Source organism: Pungitius pungitius, chromosome 20 (assembly GCF_949316345.1).
Source record: "Pungitius pungitius chromosome 20, fPunPun2.1, whole genome shotgun sequence".
NCBI lineage: Eukaryota > Metazoa > Chordata > Actinopteri > Perciformes > Gasterosteidae > Pungitius > Pungitius pungitius.
In genome coordinates, this window is record NC_084919.1 from 2,535,720 (window position 1) to 2,554,338 (window position 18,619).

The 18,619-nt window shown below is 47.8% G+C and overlaps 3 protein-coding genes across 5 annotated transcripts; all 3 read right to left on the reverse strand.

Annotated features, from left to right (window-relative positions):
- Positions 1–64: 64 nt before the first annotated feature.
- On the reverse strand, positions 65–7,202 carry znf410 (zinc finger protein 410). 2 transcript variants are annotated; one of them, XM_037448691.2, is made up of 13 exons: positions 7,067–7,193; positions 6,783–6,848; positions 6,622–6,708; positions 6,488–6,539; positions 6,260–6,392; positions 4,970–5,149; positions 4,612–4,833; positions 3,186–3,348; positions 2,607–2,788; positions 2,069–2,158; positions 1,799–1,918; positions 842–949; positions 65–212 (listed from the first exon to the last, which is right to left on the reverse strand). In XM_037448691.2, exons 4-13 carry the CDS (start codon positions 6,518–6,520, stop codon positions 112–114), a joined length of 1,332 nt encoding a protein of 443 aa, XP_037304588.2. In that variant the 5' UTR covers positions 6,521–6,539; positions 6,622–6,708; positions 6,783–6,848; positions 7,067–7,193; the 3' UTR covers positions 65–111. The 2 variants fall into 2 exon arrangements, with proteins under 2 accessions (XP_037304588.2, XP_037304587.2); XM_037448690.2 differs by lacking the exon at positions 6,783–6,848 and having other exon boundaries at positions 7,067–7,202.
- A 2,988-nt stretch (positions 7,203–10,190) lies between these two features.
- On the reverse strand, positions 10,191–13,083 carry cipcb (CLOCK-interacting pacemaker b). The gene is made up of 3 exons (XM_037449266.2): positions 12,221–13,083; positions 11,960–12,132; positions 10,191–11,159 (listed from the first exon to the last, which is right to left on the reverse strand). The coding sequence occupies exons 1-3, from the start codon at positions 12,327–12,329 to the stop codon at positions 10,257–10,259; spliced, it is 1,185 nt and encodes a 394-aa protein (XP_037305163.2). The 5' UTR covers positions 12,330–13,083; the 3' UTR covers positions 10,191–10,256.
- A 27-nt stretch (positions 13,084–13,110) lies between these two features.
- LOC119194840 (vascular endothelial growth factor A-like) lies at positions 13,111–18,151 on the reverse strand. 2 transcript variants are annotated; one of them, XM_062559525.1, is made up of 7 exons: positions 17,790–18,151; positions 16,292–16,325; positions 16,023–16,219; positions 15,845–15,921; positions 15,722–15,751; positions 15,582–15,647; positions 13,111–14,562 (listed from the first exon to the last, which is right to left on the reverse strand). In XM_062559525.1, the coding sequence occupies exons 1-7, from the start codon at positions 17,853–17,855 to the stop codon at positions 14,526–14,528; spliced, it is 507 nt and encodes a 168-aa protein (XP_062415509.1). In that variant the 5' UTR covers positions 17,856–18,151; the 3' UTR covers positions 13,111–14,525. The 2 variants fall into 2 exon arrangements, with proteins under 2 accessions (XP_062415509.1, XP_062415508.1); XM_062559524.1 differs by having other exon boundaries at positions 15,582–15,650.
- Between the last annotated feature and the right edge of the window lie 468 nt (positions 18,152–18,619).

Here is an 18,619-nt window from a genome sequence, read left to right on the forward strand (position 1 = left end):
CAGGTCAAAATAAAAATCATCGCTTGCTAATTACAGATATCTACAGGGAAGCAAAGTCAGTCATTTCAGTATTTACAGTCGCAGTTGGACTAAGCGTAGACATCTGGCGCCTCAAAGCAGCGCCGCCACATCTTCTCCGTACGCGTGGCCTTCGGTCGCCATGGTCACCAGTTCGTGCGGCTGAGAGAGAACGACCACGGAGTCTGCAGAGCCTGAAGGGGGAGGAGACAGAAATATACCAAACTATTCGTCTGTCAGTTGCTGGAACCTTTCACCCGGTTTGACTTTGGCTTTCATTACTGCAGACACCTGACCACCGGTTCCCTTCAGGCATTACGTCTGGGATGAACGCAAGTACCCAATTTAGTAAATTGTTTAAATCACAGAACATATCAGTCCAGCTAGTATCAATAATGATGAAATCAATGCAGTGAAAATCAGAAGAAACAGCCCAGAGGATGATGTCCATCGCTGCACAGGTCAATAAATGTTCCAACCTTATACCAACAAGTGTCAGCATGCATCGAAAAAAAAATCATTAAACATTTACGCCTTTCAAAAAATAGACAACGTGAAGTGAACTCTAACTGTGCTGCTGAGTGCTGAAGTATTATTGTGAGCGATGGGCTAAGAGTTGAATAAATGATAGTTTGGTTGCAAGCGACATTTCAGACAAACCGTTTTTAGCAAACGCAGCAGGGCCGACAGACACACCGGTTTGTTTTGACGAGGTGTGTGTGTGTGTGTGTGTTTGCGCTTTGGAGGCGTCGTCGCCCCTGGCAACGGCAGCGCTGCCCCTACGTCGCCGTTGAGCTGCCAGCGATGGCTGCGAGACGCGTACCTGGTGACCTCAGCATGGCGTGGTGGTGGAGATCCATGGGTTCGACGGCCGTCGTCATGGTGACCATACCGTCGGCCTCCAGCAGGCTGCTTTGTGTCAGAGCCTCTCCTGGCGAGACAAAACGTCAACTTCAGGAGGGTGAAAGGCTGCAGTCCGAGAAATCTGCTCGCTGTGACTCACTGAGTCCCTTTGACACTCCAGTGAGCTTTTTTTTTTTTTTTTGGGGGGGGGGGGGGGGGGGGGGGGGGGGGGAGAGAAGTGTAGTTATTCCAACACAGAGAGCCTATTTAATTATTCATCAAGTAACCATCTGTTTTGAAAGCTGCATCCTCCTTTGCTTTTACTAAAGACGGGCTTCTTTGGGGAGGCTGACCCGAATAAATCTGCGGTTTATAATTAGAACATTGGCGGCGTTTCCTCTGTGCTGATTCAGCGTCCCCGCTGCTACGCTAATACCGCGAGGAGGCTCTCACTGCTTCACACCAACGAGGACATTTAAACCCATTTCGGTAAATTAGGCCATATGCTGGAGTGTAGAGGGGGGGGTTTAGAAACACTTGATCTGGAGAGGGAGGATCCGATCATCCATCCAAGTAACGTGAAAGCAACATTATCCGACAAACCCCCGACCCCCATGGCCCGTTTCTGCAGAGGAGATGCGTGCCGTCTAAAGCGCTTCAGCCAGCGGCTCCGAGGAAGGAAAATTTGAATAATACATTTTTAAGTGCTTAAAAAGGCTTTAATTATTCAAGAAATGTTCCAAAATGCAACTGAAATCGACACTATCTCTATGCACATTTGAAAACGTATGGGCAGCTCGAAGCTACCTAATCCAAGGATTTGCATAACCACCTACCGCTGTGTGTGTGTGTGTGTGTGTGTGTGTGTGTGTGTGTGTGTGTGTGTGTGTGTGTGTGTGTGTGTGTGTGTGTGTGTGTGTGTGTGTGTGAGTGAGACCTGTTTCTCTGCTTTCACTGCTGAGCCCCTCCTCCCCGTGCCTCTTCCTCATGTGGACGTTTCTGCTGCCGGACTGGGAGAAAGTCTTCCCGCAGATCCCGCAGTGGTGAGGCTTCTCGCCTGGGAAGTATGGGGGGAGAAATATATATGTGTATATACACACGGGAGGGGAGGAGGAGGAGGAGGGGGGAGGGGGGAGGGGGAGGGGGAGGAGGTACCTCGCTAATCTCAAAAGGAAGAAGGTGCTCAGCTGTACAGCTGCTGACTCACCAGAATGCACCAGCATGTGTTTTCGTAGACTGGAATACTCGGCGAAGGATCGGCCACAACCATCTGCTTCACACAGAAAAGGCTTCTCCCCTGGGGGGGGGGGGGGGGGGGGGGGGGGGGGGGGGGGGGGGGGGGGGGTGACACACAGGCAAAATAAGACATTATTATTACAGAACACAACAAGGGGAAATGTAACAATAGCCCGGCTAAGTGGATATTAAGGCTCATAGAAAGCTGTTCTTCCAGACATTAAGGGGCCAAATACAAACAGGGGCGAGTGTTTGCCCCCCCCGCCCCACCACACAGAAGAAGCAGACTGCGAGACGGACCAACAAAATCCTTAATGTCCCCCTAAATAAAATATGACAAGAGAACAATTACTCATTACAGCAGAGAAATGGCGGCGCCAGAGCAGCCGACCGAGGAAGCATTAAAACGAGCCGCGTCCAAATGGCCCGAGTCAGCGACTCCTCTCGCAGCGCGTCCGGGCCCTCCGCCCCCCGCCCCCCGCCCTTCCGCCCTTCCGCCCTCCGCCCACCTGTGTGCACGCGTCTGTGGTTCTTCAGGTTCCCGGCCGTGGTGAACTTCTTGCCGCAGTTCTTCTCCTTGCAGATGAAGGGCTTCTCGCCGTTGTGGGTCCGCATGTGAACCTGCAGCCTCTGCAGCACGTAGAAGCTCTTCCCGCAGCCCTCCGCGCCGCACCTGAACATCCGGTCGTTCCTGGGAGCCCGAGAAAAAGAAAAAAAAGCTAACAAACCTGCCTCCGCGTCTCCCATGCTGCATCCGCCTTAAACCCTGAGATCAATTCTTTGAGTGTGAAAGTCCTTCAATTTAGCGGCAAAACGTCTTAAATACCTTTCATTTGCATTTCTACATACTGAGATACTGACAATGCTGTCGACTGAATAAAAAAAATATTAAAAAAACAAACTAATCTATAATTGTTTTTATCAGTGTCTTGATTTATTAATGGCATTAGACTATTATTAAAAAGCTGATATTTCAAGTGTAATTACTTGAATAAAATGCTGTAAGTGGAATTAGTTGCAAGCTTTCCACTTGGAAAAAGGTCTCCTTCAAAGCGAGGGTCTGCACAGCTTCGTCCTGCGTGCACTACCTGTGTGTTTTGAGGTGGTATTTGAGATGCGCCGGCCAGGTGAACGTCCTGCAGCAGCCCTCAAAGGAGCAGCGGAGGACCTGCTTGGAGAGGGGGGGGCGGCTGGTCCGAGGCTGCGGCTCGCGCTCGTCCTCGTCTGCCGTTAAGCGGTGCGTGTGATCGCCTAGGCAACGAGAGGAGGAAAGTGAAGATAAAAAAAATAAAGTGTGAGGTGGCCGGTCTCTGGAGCTCGGCTGCTGCTAATCATCGAGAAAACGAGACGAGCCCAACAATTGGAGCCCAGAAAGAAAGAAAAAAAAAACAGCCGGAGCTGAATGCAATCACCCGCTTTTCACCTGCCCGGACCCCCCCCCGCTCTGAAAGCATTTAACGGGTCCAATTCTGCTTACGGCGCGGCGGCAGTAATGCATCTATAAACGATACCCCGCTGCTGAGGGAACTAGTCTAATCTACAGCAGGATCGGGGGGGGGGGGGGGGGGTCACACTGGCTCAGACCCCGAAAACCACTCGCAGTCACGTCTCATCCGACAGTGAACAAGCGACGTCACTTTGCCTTCTCGGCTCGTTTTTTTGTGTCACGCCGAAGGCATTAGTAGCGCAAGAATGATTTCTCATCTCGTCGACTTCCATCGGAACATAAACCACGTTTCACTATGTAGTGATTAAATGTAGCGCGCGTACATTCCGAGTGCACAAACCTCCGATTAGCGACCCGGGGCGAGGTGGGAGGAGTCACACCAGGAGAGCGAAATAAACTTCACTCGGGTCTCAATTTTCTACCCCGGGACCTCTGGCTGCAATTTGGGCGCAGCTCGGAGATCAGAGCGGCGGCGCCATGGTGTCTTTAGGTCATGGCCACGCATCTTAATCCTTCGGGCGGCCCGAGGAGGGAAGTTAAAAGCGGAGGTGGTGAGGTCCTGGCTCCTGGTGTGGGTCGAGAGCTCGGCGCCGGGAACGAACGTCATCAGAGACGGTTATAAGAAAAAAACTCTGCCAGCAACATGTTCAAACGGGACTGTGGGTAAGAAGCTGGATCGCTCTGCTAGAAGATAATCGGATTTCAACCTACAATCATGTTGCTTATCAATCAATTTGCCGATTTGGTAAAGAGTTGGAATGCTTCTCAGTTACTTTTCATGTAATGATAATGGTATATTATGTCATTAAAATGTGATATAAAATAACAAGTAGCCTCTCTGATCATCTCTCACACACAGACTTAAACGGGACAGTTACAGTTAAAAAAAATGGTCTTAAAGACTATTGATGAGCAGCTTCTCATCTCGCCGCTGACCTGGTTTTGTAAACGGTTATGATTTATTCTTTAATTGCCAATTTTTGACACGGCGTTCATCCCAGAGAGGCTGCACATGCACACCAACCCTTTCCGGGGGTAAAAGAGCGCCACTAGCGGAGCGACCTCACCGTTACTGGCGCTCGCCGCCCTGGCGTCCTGGCTGGCTCTGGCGTCCCTGGCGAGCTGCGCGCGCGTGGCGGCGATCAGGCTGTCGTGTGCCAGCTCCTGGACCCGCAGGTACCAGGGCGCGCTGCCGTCCACCCCGTAGTCCCCCGACGAGACGCCCTCGTCGTCGTCGTCCCCCGCGCCGTCCGCCGCGAAGATCAGAGACTCCGAGGAGGCTGTGATGCCTGAGAGGGAAGAAGGAGGAAGAGGAAGAGGAGAAGCTCAGTGAAACCAGTGACCCAAGGTCAGATTTAGACCTTCCCATGAGAAACTCCAAGCCGTTAAAGTTGCGGTTTGAGGGTCAGTGTTTGAGCGCTTCACCTTTAGCGAGGTTCAGCAGGACGTAGGACGTGCTGTCTGACTGCTGGAGGTCGTGGAGGATGGGGGGGGGGCTGGGCGAGCCCCGCGGGTGAGCCTGGACCATCAAGGGGCTTCGCCCGGACACACCTCCGAACTCCCCCAGGGAGGGAGATCTCTCGGGCTCGTGGCTCAGGCCTCCATCTGGGGGGGGTGGAGAGCGCTGCTCGTTACTCTGAGAAATCAAACCGTGTCTCAGATATAGAAATAACCTTCAGTTATGCACCTCTGATATTTAAAACTTTGTGATATGGACTTTTAGAATGTAGACGTGGAGAACAGAAGGGAATGGAGGAGAGCAGCCGCCTTGTTGCTGCTCCACATCTCACACCTTCACCCCATTCTGGGTTCTGTTCTGTAGGGACGGGAAGATGTTGGCCATTGGACTGGTGTTGGTTTTACTCGGCAAGCAGAGGTTAGAGTTTAACTTGTATGAAATTGTCTGATCACCATGGCAACCTTTGACTGCATCTGAACACAAACACAGCAGAGAGCCGCAGGGAGCCCCAAGGAACATTTTGTTCTGTTCTCTTCAATAAATACCCCTCTAAAAAAATAAAATAAACTGTTTACTTGGCTCATCCGACCGGGTGTACTTTGTTTACAGCACAAAGTGTTTTTCACTTCAGTTGAATGCCTTCATATATCAACGCTTTTAAAGGCAGCAAACCAGTTTAGCCTCAGCTTTAAAAACACTCAGCGACCACACAGCAGTTTCTGCACAAATGGCCTTCTCTGGTTTTGCGATTAACTGCTGCACTTGAACAGCAATCAAAGAAGAGCTCAATAAAGTCCATGAAGGTCCATCACTGGATCAAGATGCTCACCGAAAAATACACTGGTTTGAGTATTTTTTTTTTTTTGAATGACAAAATTCTTTGTCTATTCAACGTCAAACCCGTGAGAATTGTTTTTGTTGGCCATTTTGAGCTCAACATTACTACCATTTAAAGGGAATATCCCAGTTAGTTATTTACTCACCCAGCAGTAACAGAGTTACCGTAACTCTGTTCAATGCAAAGCCAGGGTACAGGGCAGTTTGAGATGTTTGAGGGGGGGGGGGGGGGGGCACTAGATCCAGTGGTTACTCTGTAAATTCATCACTACAGGCGAACCCTTTCAAACATGTCTCCACGTGTCAAATGATACATTAATATCATACATCAAGATACTACGGGAGCATTTAGCATCGCATACTACTGCAAGTGTTCCGACCTGAGATGGGGGGAGCGAAGTCAGGGAGGAGCTGCTCACCTGTGAGCTCCAGCGGGACGCACAGCGAGCTCTCAGCTGGACCCAGCAGAGGCAGGCAGGAGTGTTTGGACTCCGAGTCCTCCAGACCCTGCACCATCGGGATGGACGCGTTCTGCACAAACTGCACCAGCAGCTGAGGGGAGAAACAGGAGCCACGGAAACAATCGAGATCGTGAGCCACGACAGAGACTCGTAAAAGCACGAGGACGGGCGAGAAGATCCAGTCACCTCTGGTTTGGAGTCGAGCTCATCAGAAAGCATGGGTCACCCTGTGTGGCACCTGTGGAATAACAGGGCGACACTGAGCCATCAAAACGCGTTCGCATATTCTACAAGTGGCCGATGTGTGTAGTCGCGCGTACCTCAAACGAGACCTGCTAAGTGTGAGATACTCGGTCGATCACAAGGGCGGGGCGCAGGTCATCTTCGCGTCAACACCATCGCGCAGCCTGAGGGCAACGAGACACAATCAAGTGAACGTCACAAGCTAACAGCGAGTGGCTAAAACCAGACAATTACATACTTTGAAATTCCGCCGATCGATAAATGAAGCTACGTGTAACCGAAGCTCGGAGGCACGTGGGTCATCCTGTATTGTGTCGTTTGAGAAACACAAACCGAATGAGAGACAATATTTATTTGTAAAGTTAATTAGCTAGCTGGGTTAGCAGTTATCAAACTAGCTACCAGCGCTAACAGACGACTGTTAGCTACCCGGCGTCAAACCTCCGCGGCTGACAGTACGCTTCGCGAGAATTTAACGTCATTAAATTGTAGGTTGAGGTGACATGACATTGTTTCGTTTACCTTGTTATAGCGGTGTTACTGAGCTGAAGAAAGTGAGAGAGCTATTCCTTCTTCTTTGAATCTGAGCGGTAGCTGACATCCTTGGTGTTACATTATCGCCCCCTACCGGAGTCAGCTGACGGCTACAGCTTCCGGTTTATGATTCTTCTTCCGTTCTCTACAGGGAGATATTGCATCATCGGCGCCATCAAGTGGTTGGCACTATAAACTACAGTGTGAGGTGAGAAATCAGAAAAAACGTTCAACAATTATGGGGTCGAGATTAGGAGCGTTTCAAATATATTAATTTATTCAGGAATTTTGTTTTTAAAGTACCACTATTACTATTTTAAAATATATTGAAAATACCACATACAAAGTGGTGTAGAGAGACTGCAGCAATGGGGGAAATTTAGCTCTTATCTTTTTGCAGTGAGCTTTATTTAAAGGCCCCGAACACCCACACCGGCTCACTCTCGTGTTTTTCTGGCTGAGGTTCAGGGTGAATTTGGGTTGAGAACGAGTTCCCAAAATCCAATGTACTGAAATTTGCAATTTGCCTTATAGACACATGTGTACAAACACGTATCTACTATCACTGTTGTCACTGACTCCTATGCATTTTAATATTCAGTGTAATTTACAAGTGCAGAGATGGATTCCTGAAAATATAAAGACTGAGCTTCCAAATGATTTGACTGAAGACAAACAAACAAAAAAGGCTTTTGGCTCCAGGCGTGTTCATGCTGTCAGAGCAGACATTTCACTTCTCACTTGCCTTTGTTAGTGTGATGAGAGCGTGTGAAAAAACTCCAAAAATAAACATCTCAGTCTTCCCTTTTCTCACCTCCATCAAGGACTCAAGACTTAACGATCCCTTTACTGTTTGTCTGAACTGACTAATTAATCTGTAAAAGAATCCCAATTTTTAAAAACTTTGATTAAAAAATGATTACCAAAAATCTCCACTACATTCTATTAAAATGAGCGCTCATGTGCCCAACACAGATTTGAGCCGAATATCTGTCCATGTGAGCCACGCTCATGGTTTATGTTGTTCACGAACATTTGGAAAGCTAACGGGCACAAAGGAAATATTTGGGTTCCTTCATGAATTAATGATCGGCCTTCTGGTAATCTGCCCGATTTCAAATCTAGTGCATTCAGCAGGACTCTGAGAGCCGAGTGGACCGCTCTCGTTCGCCTGGAACCACGTTCATCAGAACTACTGGTCAGCTAACTGGTCCCAGTGGAGCGGGGAGAATTTAAGATGATCTGCCGATTCTTCAGGGCCGATTGTTAGTTTTCTTTTTTTTTACTGTAACAACGACGCATGGAATCGGGTGTCTGTCAACATTTCAGTGAGTTCACTAAAAACTGAGAGATAATCTGTTTCTTTGGAATAAATGAATACTTGAATACTGCTTGACAAAGACTTACACAAGAGCACATTAAACACCATTAAGAGAAAACAGCAAACCATCATCAACATCACCACCTAAAAATATATTAAAGACACAGAAAATTCAAAAACATCTTTAATACAAAGAAAAACGACTGACAATTAAGACCGTCTGCTATTGCGACGCACGTGTGTCCTGCAGGAATAGCATGAGCGCGCTAGCTTTGTGCTGCTTGTGATGCCTCTCGGTGCACTTCAAGCAATGATTTAAAGAAATAAACTAGCAGCCGGCCTCAAAGTGGGGGGGGCTGCTGTAGCTGCCGTTATGTTTTGTAGGTAATTGCTTCAGAGCTGCTCACAGATTATTTTAATGCAAACTTGTACGATTTGCATCGGTTTTGGATAGAAAGGCCATAACTTGTAAAGATGTAAAAAAAAAAGTTCACGTTAAGCATCACACACACACACACACACACCTTTCATTCCTGTTCATAATTTGTACAATATGATCAGAGAAGTTTGATTTATCAAATAAAAGATTAGCATAGAAAGCTGGACTCAAGGCCGGAGCCGAGCTTCATCAAGAAAACTGACCGAGTGGATAAAAAAAAATTAAAAAAACACATTTCACAAAAAAGAAAACAGACAGATATTTAAGACAGAAAAAGTCTGCACTTAATTAGACAGTATTGCCACATTAAATCACATCCATGAGTCTATTAAAACAACTCTAGGAAGCGACCTTTACACTGGGACGTTATTGAAGACATGCTTTACTTTCATTCAAGTTGTACAGCTGCCATCAACATGATGGGAATGCTGAGCTTCGAGCCGTCAACGTAACCTGCCAAATCGTTCACATTCAGTTAGAAAATGCAGCGAGAAAAAAAAAAAAAAAAGACACTTCAGGTACGTGTTGTCCATTTAAAAAGATGCTGACCAGCAACAAAGCGCAGAAACGTTCTATGTGACTTGAGCCTTGTCACGAACCATCAATTTTACATTCATACTGTAACAGTTGAAAAAAAACAGAATTGATATGATGTACACACCGTGAGGGGCGTTTGCCAAGCTGCATGTCGGTGTACGAGTGGAACAGCGCAGACAAGACAGAACTCCATCGTCGCTGGCAGATGAGAATCGTTAAAAGTATTTATATCAAGTGATGTTGTTTAATCCTTAGGATTCGCAGCCTGTTCTGTGCTTTGAGTTGTAGAAGTGTTCTGTTTGTTTGCTGCTTCATGCTTTGGATCCCGAGCTCTCAGGGTGTTGACTTAAAGGCGAGCAGAGAGGACGGCGGGGGCTCAGTGAGCTGCAGCTCTGTCTTCATTTCACCGTGGACCCCATTATGCATCAGAGGGCTGTGATCACACGGGTGCAGGGTGGTTTCTTCCCCTTTTGCACCTGCCATTGTTACTCCTCAATGAACGGGGTCCATCAAAGCCAAGTGTACTACTTGACGTACCCTCGATTCCCAATCGGAGCGCTGTGACAATGTGTGACGTAAGTGCATGTTGGCGGTCAGCAGTGTAAACGCTTAACAAAGAGTCAGAGTGCCACTTTCAACAGTCGACACGAGGCAACAAAAAGCCTTCATCTGCCCCCATTCGTTGGGTTTGGCTTGGTGTGTCAGGACTCTGAGGCAGCCAGAAAGAAGGCCACAGAACACAGACTGCAGGAGGGGGTTGTGTGTAACCAAGCACGTTACTGTTGGTCCATTTGTCCCCATACACTCGGACCCCCCCCCCCCCCCCCCCTCAAACCACGGCGTCCTTCCCCAATCTAAAGGATTGCTGCAGTAGTCGAGGTCTAATCTGCCTTTAAGTTGGTTTGAGCGGCTCTCTCCCTCCCGTCCTCTCGGTCTTCCTCCTGCACGGCGGCCTGCAGCTTGACCCAGATGCCGGTGTCCCCGCTGCACAGCGCCTGGAGGAACAGGTCCGTGTGTTCCTTCAGCCGGTTCAGGTCGCTCTGGCTGCGCCGGTTCTGCCTGTGCAGCTCCTTGGTGCGCAGCGCGATGTCGAGCAGGCCAGACTGGTTCAGGATGTTGTAGGTGTTGCAGAAGCGCTTCCTCTTTGTCTCCACGCCGCCGTCCCCGTGCTTACATTCCCCCGCTGAGCGGACCTCCTCGGGGGCCGCCCGGGGGACGGAGTCAGCGGCCTGAGTAAGGGACACGGAAATCTCTGCCTGGCTGAGGACAGGTGAAGACCTCTCACTGGCGGGACCAACGCTGGCACCGGTTTCTGTTGTGGGGAGAGAAAGTCGTCTCTGGAGCAGAAGAGAGGCGGTGCTGGGTGGAGCCGGCACACTGGGACTGGTGGAGCTAGAGTTACCGGCACCACCACTCAGATTCCTCTTCTGCTTCTCCCTCTGGCAGTTCGAGGTCAAACTGCTTCCACGCTCTGACCCAGAAGAAGAGGAGGAGGAGGAGGAGTGGAAAGAAGACGAGGTGGAGGAGGAGGAGGAAGCAGTTCCTCTTCCCGAGGAACTGGAGCTGTCTCCTGGGTGTGGAGCGATCTTGGGGTAGGATTTCAGGATTGGAAGATACTTCTTAGGCCGTCTGTGTCTAGAGGAGGACTCTTTGCAGGCAGGAGAAGCTTGACGAGAGACCACAGGCTGAAGAAAGACCACCTGGGGCTGCGTGACCACCGGCTGAACCACCTCCACCGTGGGGCTGAACCTCCAGGGCTTCAGAGCAGGAGAATTATCTCGAGGCTGCAAGTCAAGAATTCAGAGCTTAATGAAGACAGGCGGCACACCCTTTTTTCCATAATTTGAATTTTATTTCAAAACATTTGAGCATATTTTTTGTCATATATTTTGCCCTCCCCCCCAAAAGAAATTTGACTGAACATATTTTTTCACTTTTCATTTCTACTTAATTTTTAACTTTTGTTTGCATATTTCTCAAACTAACTTGACTTCTTTAAAAAAAAAAAAATTTGACCATTCATTATATTTTTTGACCTAATATTTTTTTTACTTTTGTTACCATGACATTTTTCAACATACTGTGACTATAGTCAGCACCACTACCCACAATGCTTTGTCGTAGCCACATAGTAACCCAATCAGATGTTCTCAGATGACTAATCCCCCTTTCAGAAAAGATGCAGATCAACAGAACACGCAATGCAACCGTGTGTTGGACCCTTCCACGAGACAGCTGTCACACGTTAATCTCCGGTCATCACCAGCTGCATATCAGTTACATATCCGTGTTAAACCATAGAATCACATTCCAAAACCATCACATAAGAGTTTTCTTTTCTTTTCTCTTCGCCCCCCCCCCCACGTTCAAAGGAGGATTGGAGGGCTGGTGCTGGCTGACATGCAGTCTATTCATTTAGACAAACTGCAGACACTGGTTACACCCACCTCAATGTGTATGTCACATCCGTGTGTGACATAATAAATAATATATTAAATCAAAACAACTCGGCTTGAGACACATTGTGTGACCTCGGGTTCACACTACATTGTTGTGGTTTTGCTGTGCAGCGGCGGCGGCGTACCTGCTTGAGGACGACGTTGTTCATGATGATCATGGGGGAGAGGTTGGAGATGGAGCCTCCCACCACAGCCAGCTGAGAGGATCGGGCCGTCTGCGGCCCCTTGCGTGTGACGGGCCGGGATGAATCCTCAGAGTCAGTGTTGTCCATCGTGCTCATGTGCTCCGAGCTCGCATCTGTGGACCAGGAAGTTGATGGGTTCCAATTCAACGTCACTTTAATATCACCAATAGAAAAAAAATTGCTTCAAGAGCAAGGCCGAACCTGAGAATCCGGAGTCTCTCTCTGATTCCTCCCGCGTTCCTCCAGACTTCATGAGGCGAGGTCGGTTTGCTGCCCTTGAGTGACTGTCCGCCTTCCTCTTGGTGCTCATCTCCTCTCCTCCTGCTGAGAGTTACTCAAAATCTCCTCGGCTCGGACAGGCTCAGCTACAACTACAAGAAATACGGATTAGAGTACTCACAGACTGTAATGTTGCCCCGGCAACATTAATTATATGACGAGGATTACATCTAAATAACATAAATGACACTTCTTGTTCTTAGAAGTCGCTTTAACGTTATACTTCTCGGACTTTACAGGGCCGTTATAGGATACGTGTATTTAATAGAAAGGATCTATTATTAGATACGATTTATATAATAGAGACCATATTAGGCATTTATTATTTCTACAGTACAACTGAGTAAGAACATAACATGTCGTCAAAGTATTGTCACTCAGCAACGATACTGTGTTAAGTTATAAAAACAATACAAAGACATACAGTTAACTTTAATCACCAACGTTACATCCGGTTAATATGACGCTGATGCATCAGTACCCTTAACGCTTAGCAACGCTTAGCATCGCTTATTAGCCGTAATTAATTGATGTTAGTTAACGTTATCACGGACGTTATTTTGGATGACATGGAAAGGAGAAGCGTAACGTTAACGTTATAGGGTTAACATGTCTACAACATGATCCCTGCGAGACAACGAGACAAAATACCAACAAAAAAAAAGTTAGCACTTGCGCTAGCTAGCGTTACGTTAACGTCCTCAGTTTAATAAACGTTTCGGATGACGTCAGCGAGTCAACGATCACAACGTGCCCCGCTCGAAACGTCTCTGACAAACTAAAGACAAATGGCGGAACTAATGTTACCTTATCCGGGTCCCTCGACGGCTCTCTTCTGGGCCCAGAGGGCTGGTCGAGACGTTCTGAGTTATTCCCTCGCCTCTCGGTGCTAGCCGTTGCGGCCGCGCAGCTTTGTGGAGCCGAACTCCGTGTTCCACGGTACACACCGCACGCGTCACGCGGCTCCGCCCACCTTTCCCGCACGGTCACGTGTGGCGCGCGGTGGCGGCGGACGTTGGCCGTTAGCGTGTTTGAATTGTCCCCCGTGAGCGTCAAAACGACGGAAGGAGGACAAACGGACAGAAGACATCCACAGACCCCCACTCACCCACCGTTAGTGCTGTTAGTTACAGACACTCGGCCATATTTGGGCGATAAGGGCGTGTTCTTGCCTGGAGTTCCGCCTACGTCACAAATATCTCCAGGCTTCTGATTGGCCGACGTGGGTACGGCACTCGAGAAGAATAAACGTGACCGCCGCCAAACGTGTCGCAAACGAAAGGGGTCCTGGTGCCGCTGTGCGTTCAGGTGGTGCACGGCAGGGACTACGGCGCGCGCGTCTCAAGCGCACGGTGGGGGAAGTGACGCGCGACGTCGCGCACTGGTGTATTACGTAAGACGGGCCTGCAGCTAACGTAAACAGGGCACATCGTGTCTGCGTGTAGACCGCCGACCGTCTCCAGGCTGGCACACTTTAGTCTGACTGCACGTTTTCCAGTGTTGCGTTATCAAAAAAAATTGTTGCAGCATGAGGTGGTGTAGGAGTCTACTTAACAGTAAGAGCAGCTAAGAAGCCTGTTGCACGCTGCGAGGGAAACTCGATGACCTGGTGGCGCTCGTATATTGTTCTATAGGCCGTCTGGCAAACCCGATCCCCCCTGTTACGTAAGACACCTTATGAGCACGTTTAGCCCGCACTATCCATCCACACCTCGTTAATCTGGCATGTCCCTGCAAGACAACGAATGGATAACATTAACCCCTTTGCATAGCAATGTGCTGACTCACATCCCAATGTTCCACCAATGCACATGTAGAAGAACCAAGCTCCCTGTGTTCAGACTGCATTTTATTTAATTCATTTCGAAATGTGCCATTTTCCCAAATTAGGGAAAATAACACTGCCACAGGCATGATAAATATTAGTAAAAATTCTGCATAAAGTCTTCATTCTTTGCCCTGGCATCTGATAATCTGTCTTTTTTATATATATTTCTTTGATGCCTCACACAAAAGCCTCTAGCTTTTAAGAAACTTTTCTACAAGTGAAACAAGGGGACTTTTCAGTTACGGTTGTTTGATAACGGGTAATCGATCAAAAAGGAGCACGTCACGGAGGAGAGGGAACGAAGGACATGATACACATTCAGAAGATGAAGAGAGAGCCGATCGATTCACAGACGAGCCACGGTCCCTCCAGGTGAGACTGTGCGCCGCCTTGTGTGAATCAGTGAAGATTCATCTTTTTTGGAGAGATCTGGCACCTGAAAAGACATCAAAGACATTATAACAGCGTTATCGGAACTTCAGAGGGAAATCTCCCCCTGTCCATCCCTTTCAACCATGCAGCGGAGCATTTGGTTTTAATTATAAAAGCTTATTCATGAGTACAATCTCATTTTGCTGGACTTATTGTTGGATTCGCCCCTTCAAATTAGCAAATGATAAGAATCATTTAATCAAAACACGGGAGAAACAACGAGAAGGGTTTGATGGTTACGTAACATCTCTGAGCAGATTCAATCTGTGACACCACTGATTTGTTTTATTATCTTCACACAGATGTTTTTTCTCATTGCGTCGTCAAAAAGGAAAAACCGAAGGCCTTGTGAAGCCATGAAAGAGCAGGTTTGTTTCCTTGTAGGGTTTTGTTCAGTGAAGGCATCATTGGATCTGGGTCCTGTGACTGCTGGAGGAGAAATAAAAAGAACGCTCAGACTGTGAGGGAGAAGGGGGGGGTTGTGATAAAAGTAAAAAAAAAAAAAAAAAACGCCTCTGGGCCTAAAATATGGTTGACAAAGGAATAATGAAGCATTTGCATTGCAGTTGATAGAATAATCCGAACCGAATAGCAAGCCTGCAAACTTAGTTTGGTTCGAATGCAGCTTTGTAAAGGTTGCATGGATCCTTTCTGGAGAAGACGTCCCCTCGCTCTTCTTCTCTCCAGAGACGCTCTCCAGAGAATTTGTCGAGGCCGCGGAGCATCGACCTAGTTTCCACCACAGGGAGAAACCCTTCGAATGCCCCGAGGTTTTAAAGCGTTTTCAAAAACAACCCTCACGTGGTCGCATTTATACGCTGAAAGACTCGATTGTTACTGGCATGTGAAGAACTTCAAAAAGGGGGATTGCTTCCAAAGTTACAGGTGGTTTTTTTTGTTGCTGAGCCACACTAATACAATATGTCTGCCTCTTATGAGCTTATTAAGAATCAGTGTCGAATGAAGCCCTGAATGTCCAGACGTGGTGAAGAGAGAGAGAGAGTGTGTGTGTCCAGCTCTTACTTGGCACAGCCGCTCGCTGCCTTCTTGTGGTTCCTCCTCCGAAGTTTGTTCTTGATAGACTCGCTGCTGCTGTGGAGAAAGTGCAAAGTGCAGTGAAGACATTGATTCAAATCTGATGGATTAAATGTTCAGCCACTGACCTGTCGCTATTCAGCTGACTCGGACGGAGTCTAAAACACACACACACACACACACACACACACGTGACAGTAAACTGTGTTGTTAAAATGTAAATTTACATCCGGTGAGATTTGAGGAGTCACCTGCATTCACACCGCTGATGCTCCACGAACGTGAGTTCCACGTGGTGCATGGAAACCAAGGGATGAATCCTCATCACCTGAGAAACAAAGCACAAGGCATTTGATTTTTTCTTCTTTTCCAGCATCTCTCTTTCGCGTGTTTGTGATTGATCCCGTCCGATCAGAGGTCCTGCAACACCTGCAGAGTGATGTTGCTCTTAAGGGAGGCCTGGCACTCCAGGTTCTCGTCCCCACAGCAACCGGAGCAGCGGCAGAGCGGGACACAAGCAGGTAGGTAGATGTACTCCACTTGTCCCGGGTACTCCTGCTCCACGTCCACCAGCTGCTCCATGGGCCGACACATGCTCTTTGCCATCACCTCATCGAACGGCATCACTAAGGGGACAAGCTGAGTCTTTAGATTATCCGGAAGTGGTGGAACCATTCACTGGTGGGGGGGGGGCTTACCTCTTGAGTGACCATCTCCTACCGGGTGCGAGATCTGCCGAATAGATGATAGAATGAATAAGATCCAAGCGTCACCTCTGGTGATGAAACCTTTAAATATATTTAGTAAAGGCATCAACATCCGGGCCAAACATGGTTGTCACCATACAGAACTTCGAGCAGTCAAGCAGGAAACGTATAGAAATGGGCTCGCCCTCTCGTGGCAGATACGAGGTGCTGCACACGCACCAGGATCCAGTGGAGCGCCGATGCACCCTGTGGGTGTCTAAAAGCAGTCAAATGAGCCCACGCCTTGGAAAAACAAGCTCGATTTCTCGATCTGGTGTCATACTAGAAGGTTTATTATCACAAGAAAGAAAAAAACCCTCAAAGAATGGAAAGGATAACAGCAAAGAACAGTCGCTGTATTTTTCTCGTGGGAGATTTGGACTCAATAAAGACGCTTTAAATAAAAGGCTCCACTCACAATTGACAGTGTTACGGGTGTTTGAATGCCAAATTGAGCAGAAACGCAAAGCGCACCGTTGATCTTGGCTCTCTTCTTCTTTTCAATGTCAACAATCCTCGCCTCTCCTCCGGCTCACATGTGAACTTCGATGGGAACAAAGTCTTCTGAATGCCACATGCAGGGAACGCTTCGCTCACTGCGTGTCAGTGGGTTTCATTGTGGAATTATTCTTTTTTTTTTAAAAGTTTGCTTCATCCAATAAGAGAAGCAGATGCATTACAGCCGCTGGAATGAACTTGCGGACCTGCATATAGACGTCACGGTGTGATTGAAGTGGCCAGATGTTGCACGTGATGAAATACGACTCAGAAGGGAACAAATATCAAAACTCAAATATTAAACACCATGGTTTCTCTTCCCGTCCTCTAATTTTGTATCTTGTGGCCTCCATTCGGTCATTTTATATTATATTACAAACTAATAAGGTTTCCTATGAATTCGATTCTGACTAATGATATTTTAACTGTAGTATTTCCGTTTGAACAAAAGGTAAAACACACACTTGTTATGAACTTTAAACTTTTATTTCCCAACTCGTCTCACATCAGCAATGCGAGAGAGATTCTCCTTCTGCCCCCTTAGAGAAAAATGTCTATTGTTATCTATTGTTTCAGTCCGTGAGACGCCATTACAGAGCAAAGTCTAACCCTGCCCGCGGGGTCAGAAGGAGCCCATGTGCGCAACCAGTGAGAGATGAAGAGGTGTGACGCCCCCATCAACGCCCACCCGGGACCTGCAGTCTCCGAACCTCCGCGAACCCGGAGCAGCACCTTCGGTGCCACGTGAGAACACGGCGGCAAAAGCCCCTCAAAGCAGACGGTGTCTTCATAGTGGGACGCGGCCCAAGTGCAGATGTGTCCTCTCACTGCCCTTTGGCGCGCAGAATACCACCGTGAGAAAGTCATTTTATTTTGAAAAAATATATATATATATTTCACACGATAAGGTCCCATGCCCTCGTGTCCTGTTTAAGAGGTTGGTTCGGATTACCTGTGCGCGCGCCAGCTGCAGCAGAAGAACCGAGACGAGGTGCGAGATCCCGGTGAAACTCTGCATCGTGTCAAAGACAAAGTGTCAAAGTGAAGAAGTGAAAATCACTACGCCGGAGATTCTTTGGCGTTGCGCGTTGTCCCGCTGTGCCGAAACACAGCTGATTATTAATAGAGAGAGAGAGAGAGAGAGGCTGGAGAGAGTTAGCACGTCACTCTCTCTCTCTCTCTCTCAAAATGATCAATGCTGCCTTAGTGACAACAATAAAAAACAACAGCCTTTCTAATTCTAATAAACACATCTAAAGTACTTGTCATGGGAAAAGAGGTCCCGAGGATTCCCTCTAAAGTTAACGCTATAAACGAGTGTCTACACAGGTGTACCTGCTGGGGAGGGAGACCTGGCCCGGTTCTAACACGCTAAATTCCTAAAAGAAGCAAGCCAGTGCTGACGTTCTGCACATGCGCAGTAGGACTCTGTCTGTCTGTGCACATGGAGCGGCATCATTTCACCTCAGAGCCCTGAACAAGTTCAGACTCGATGCAATTGCAAACTTTGCTAATATAATTCATAAATTATTGTAATGTTCAGTTTAAAGGCGTCTATTGTGTTGTTGCTATTTTCACATCAAAATGAAGAATCTGGGTGTTCCATTACATCCTGGAGCTAAACTAACAAGCCACAAAATGATGTGGCTATGTCTCCATCGCGGTGCCCTAGTTAGTTACATCGTCATCATGACGTGACGGTTAGTGACATCACGGAGGGTCGAGTATATAAATAAGATCCAAATCCACTAATTGAGCTTTGTCTGCTTACAGGTTTCTGTG